Here is a 5,383-nt window from a genome sequence, read left to right as displayed (position 1 = left end):
GGCGGTCACGGTCACATGATAGAGTGAGAGGAGATGCCTACTGTGTAAAATTCAAGGCTATGTCTTCAGAACATAAAATGTTCCCTTACAATGTCTCCAAAGTAGAGCTGCTTTCAATGGTCACACTTCTGATGCATTTCATTGGTTTCATACAGCAGGTCAGTGAACCAGGGCATGGTGCCTGGAGAATACTATTAGACTAGAGAGAGGAATGAATGAAACCATGTTGATAAGATTTGGGAGGTATAGAGAGAACTCCAGTGTCAGCTTTGCTGCTTTCATACAGGCCATTTAGACCTGCATCCTCACACAGACATGCTTGCTCGCACACACAGTCTCTGTCTTGTCTTTATATTGGCTGGAGCCAAATTTAACCTTTATTTAACTAGGCAAGCCAGTTAAGAACAAACTCTTATTTACAATGAGGTCATACACCGCCCAAACCCAGATGACACTGGGCCAATTGTGCACCACCCTATGGGACTCCTAATCCCAGCCAGATGTTATACAGCCTGGATTTGAACCATGTTCTGTAGTGACACCTCTTGCACTGAGATGCAATGCCTTTAGACTACTGCGCCACTTGGGAGCCCCGGAGTGCTGTAATTGGGTAAGGTCAGTGATTCATGTATACAGGAGGAATCATTTATGGGAATATTAGATTAAAGGCTGGATTCATCTCCTAAACTGGATTAGGTAATAAAAGAGCCAGTGTCTCTCGCTCTTCTCTCTCTCTCTGCGGCCCACATCAATGTGCTGAGTCAGAGCCTGCCACTCACATATACAAACACACACACACACACACACACTGACAGGCAGACTACCCAGCATGCTTCATTCGGCAGCTGTGTCTCATCTGTACTGAGTGGGCAATTTGGGCACGTCAGAAAATGTTTCACTAATACATGCAAAATGATGTGCATCAGTGGTATCCAGACTGTATTAGAGCATTACTTAGCTGTATATCATGCTTTTGTAGCTGTGAATTAAGTCACTTGAAAGTCGCATGCTTGAAAGCACCAAAACATTGACATAGCCTACAGTAGGAGGCCATAGGTAAAACATCTAGACAGCAACACACCTGCATGAAATGAATGACTGTCTTCATTTAACCATGTCTCCACAATCAGGTTAAGTACACATTATTATTCCTAGTCTCATTCATTATGTTTCCAAGCCTTTGCATTGTTGCAAAATGAACCATCATGCCCTACCGTATTACTATGAGCTTATTCCACTCTTTCCTATTCAGAGGTATGGGCTGTCTATGGTCTGTCTGTTCTCCTGGGTGTCCTTCAGGCCTTTCAGTGCTCTGCTCACAGTCATTCAGCATCTGCTTGTTGCGAGGGAAATGTACAGAATTTCTCTCTTCTATTTGGCTGGAAATGGGCCTGACTGGCTGCTGGAGTAATGGGATGAGATTATTGATTCATTCGACGCAGGACCACTCCAACTTTTCCGCCAAAAAAAGATAAATGTCACAGCAACGTCAAACTATCTCAAAAAACATTAAAACTTCTTCTTCTTCTTCACATAATCATCAACAACATGAGCATCACATGAGGAAGCCCAGAGATTCACCAGAGATGATTCCCTATCATAGAAGGACAAACATATCTGCAGCACTCCAAAAATCAGACCTTTATGGTAGAGTGGCCAGACGGAAGCAACTCCTAAGTAAAATGCACAGATCAAACCAAGATTTAACTATTTGGCCTGAATGCCAAGCGTCACGTCTGGAGGAAACCTGGCACCATCCCTACGGTGAAGCATGGTGGTGGCATTATCATTTTGTGGGGATGTTTCTCAGTGGCAGGGACTGGGAGTCTAGTCAGGATCGAGGGAAAGATGAACGGCGCAAAGTATAGAGAGATCTGCTACAGAGCACTCAGGACCTCAGACTGGGATGAAGGTTCACCTTCCAACAGGACAACAACCTTAGCACACAGCAAAGACGACGCAGGAGTGGCTTCGGGACAAGTCTATGAATGTCCTTGAGTGGCCCAGCCAGAGCCCGGACTTGAACCTGATCGAACATCTCTGGAGAGACCTGAAAATAGCTGTGCAGCGACGCTCCCCATCCAACATGACAGAGCTTGAGAGGATCTGCAGAGAATAATAGGATAAACTCCCCAAATACAGGTGTGCCAAGCTTGTAGCGTGATACCGAAGAAGACTTGAGGCTGTAATCTCTGCCAAAGGTGCTTCAACAAAGTGCTGAGTAAATGGTCTGAATGTAAATTTGATATTTCAGTTTTTGCTTTGTAATTGTGGGGTATTGTATGTAGATTGATGAGGAGAAAAAACAATTAAATCCATTTTAGAATAAGACTGCAACGTAACAAACTGTGTAAAAAGTTAAGGGGTCTGAATGCTTTCTGAATGCACTGTGTATGAGCAACATGCCCTCCACCACCACTCATAACCTGCCCAATTAGGAATATTTGCTCCTCTCTTTTGATGATGATAAGAAACGCGTCAGGAGAAGGAAATAGATATTATATTAGTTAACTATTGATAAAAAACGATAATTGCTTCCTTGTGTTCAGGTGTATATAAGTGCTCCCCTTTCTCCAACTAAACAGAACCTACCAGAGATTCCTTATACAACAGGTAAGTCCACTATACTCACCTCCACCTACGTTCTAAAGTACTTACTGTCTGACGCTGAATTTGTCATAAGTCTCTCTCTCCCTCTTTCTCTCTCATTTTCTCTTTTTCTCAGGAGAGTATCACCATGGCTATGTTGACCATATTTATGCTTCTCAGCGCTGCCTTTGCTCTGGGTGATGCAAGTAAGAGAGATATACCTCATAGTTTCCACCAGATTTTTTGTGTACTCCTTTTAGTTACTGTGTAGATAACAGAGGTGTTTATTGAAGTGTAGGTAATAGAGGTATTCTTAACAATGGTTTGATTACCTGTTCACACTCATCAGATGCAGTTTGATTATATCATTCTACACTTTAAAGAGCACATGAGTATTCATCTTTCCTCTGTCTTTGTCTCTCTTTGTTGTAGGGGATCTGAGTGACACAGAGAATCAAATTATGGAGAACTTGATAAGCAACCTGCCAATCGGTAAAATGCCTTATCCCATATCAACAAGATTTCTGAAACCTGCAGAAAACTATAATATTGCGTTGGTTTGCTAATGTTAATGGACTGATAATGCACAGATAGCTGTGGTGCTGTGTTCAATAACATCACGGCTGGAACGCACTTTTGACCACTCAGATTGTGTTGTCGGAACTAATCATTTCATCATGATATTGCATTATATCTCTCCCCCCTACAGAGTCTGAGGAGATGGGAGCGAAGGAGAAGCGGGAACTACAAACCAGGAGTTCATCATGCCCACCTGGTTGGCATAGATATGGGACACGCTGCTATCACTACGTCCCCTTCTTGGTCAAATGGCCAGAGGCAGAGGTACCTGTAAATTGCTATAAACACATTTCCATATTTAAGGCCAGATTTACTAATTCTAAACATCATAGGATTAGTGTGTTTAACCGGGTTGCTAAACTAAAACTTGACATGCTATTCCTTCTCTTTATATTTAGAAACTCATGCAGAAACTTCCCATATATCTATCATCATTAATTCAATTTAGACTTCCAAATGACCAAACCCAGTCCCAGGCTTGGATAACACTGGAGGCCCCTAAGGTCTCCACAGAGTTGGGTAAAGCTGCTGTTAGTTTTTTGTGCCCTTCATCTGGAACAATTTACGGAGCCCTCTGAAATTAGATGTCCTGGTCCCACTTTGTCAGTTCAGAGTAAATATTGGAGACATCTATGTTGATATATGTGTCTGTTGTTAATATGTTTTGTAATGTATATTGTAGGTTTTTGATAGTATTTATGCAGGGCTCATCTGTAAAAGAAACCCCAGTCTCAGTATGACTTACCTGTCAAAATAAAGGTTATAAAAATGAAACAAAATATTCTACCTTTGTGTGATTCTCTGTCTCTCTCTAGCATTACTGTTTGTTATTGGGAGGTAACCTGGCATCAGTGCACAGCCTCTCCCAGTATAACTTCCTTCAGTCAGTCATCCAAAGTAGTGCCAACGGAGCCCAGCGCACCTGGATTGGAGCCAACGATGCCATCAAGGTCAGAAGCACTCTGTTTAACACTCCTGAAACATATACAGTAAGATGCGTTGATTCTTTGAGAATATAATTATAAATGCCTAGTGGTGCCTTACCCGAAATATAAGCTTGTTTTACTCCACTGTCGCTTCAAAACATGGTTAAATCATTTTTATATAATGTATAGTGTCTGCTGGTTACACATCTGCTTGTATGCTCTTTAGGAGGGTCTTTGGCTGTGGAGCGATGGGTCCAGGTTTAGCTACCAGAACTGGGGCCAGGGGCAACCCGATAACAGCAACCATGGTGCTTGGAACGACAACACGAATGGTCGTGAGCATTGTATGGAGATGAACTATGGAGGTACGATGCTGTCGCCAGAGCACTCGCCCTCACATTATTCATCAAACATTTTGATAGATGTAAAAATACATTTTCAAGGTAATGTGTTCCTTTTTTTTCGCTACATAAAAAATATATATCTTTCTCTGTATTACCCTCTTTCCCAGATGACTTCAGGCAGAATGATGCACCCTGCTGGATGCAACTTCCATTCATGTGTTCCAGAAAGCTGTAATATCAACAGATTGGGAGAGAATTCATGTTTTAACATTACTCCCCTGGTTAGTCAGTCATCATGTTCAGTGTACTTTTAGATTCTTGCTGATTTTAATGTGATTGTATTGCCTTATCTTGATGATTATTGCTGATTATGTAAAGTGACTTTTGGTGTCTTGAAAAGCACTTGTAATAATGCATTTTAGAAGTGTTCCCTGTTGCTCAGTTGGTAGAGCATGGTGTTTGCAAGGCCAGCATGGTGTGCGCGATGCCAGGGTTGTGGGTTCGATTCCCATGGGGGGCCAGTACAAAAAAAATACATGAAATGAAAAGGATGCATTCACAACTGTACGTTGCTCTGGATAAGAGCGTCTGCAAAATGACTAAAAATGTGAAATGTATCTGAGAGGCTCTCAGGTGATGGGATTCTTCAATAAAGCCACAGTCTGTAATATTTCCTGCTCAGTGGTAATTTTGGCAAAACCCCCCAGAGAATTCTCATGGATGGCTCCAGGGAGGGGGTTGCCTTTGCAGAAGCACCTTCATGAAACAATGTATATGCACGTACACCCTTGATTTCAAGCACCCCTTTGCAATGACCGAACCTACCCCTTATCTAGGCTCTCGGCATATGGGATTCTTTTGACCAAGGATGGTGTTGGATGCTAGACATTGCTATATAGCTGGCCCAATACACTTTGTATGAGAAAGGTGATGTTGAAACAGCTG

The 5,383-nt window shown here is 42.2% G+C and overlaps 1 protein-coding gene across 1 annotated transcript; it reads left to right on the top strand.

Annotated features, from left to right (window-relative positions):
* Window positions 1–2,590: 2,590 nt before the first annotated feature.
* On the top strand, window positions 2,591–5,108 carry LOC106576105 (ladderlectin-like). Its single transcript, XM_014152991.2, has 7 exons — window positions 2,591–2,613; window positions 2,726–2,795; window positions 3,022–3,081; window positions 3,299–3,432; window positions 3,984–4,118; window positions 4,321–4,459; window positions 4,606–5,108. The coding sequence occupies exons 2-7, from the start codon at window positions 2,738–2,740 to the stop codon at window positions 4,671–4,673; spliced, it is 594 nt and encodes a 197-aa protein (XP_014008466.1). The 5' UTR covers window positions 2,591–2,613; window positions 2,726–2,737; the 3' UTR covers window positions 4,674–5,108.
* The last annotated feature ends 275 nt before the right edge of the window (window positions 5,109–5,383 follow it).

Source organism: Salmo salar, chromosome ssa17, assembly GCF_905237065.1.
Source record: "Salmo salar chromosome ssa17, Ssal_v3.1, whole genome shotgun sequence".
Lineage (NCBI taxonomy): Eukaryota > Metazoa > Chordata > Actinopteri > Salmoniformes > Salmonidae > Salmo > Salmo salar.
Note: the sequence above shows the minus strand (reverse complement) of the source record. Positions and strands in the feature narration are given on the sequence as shown.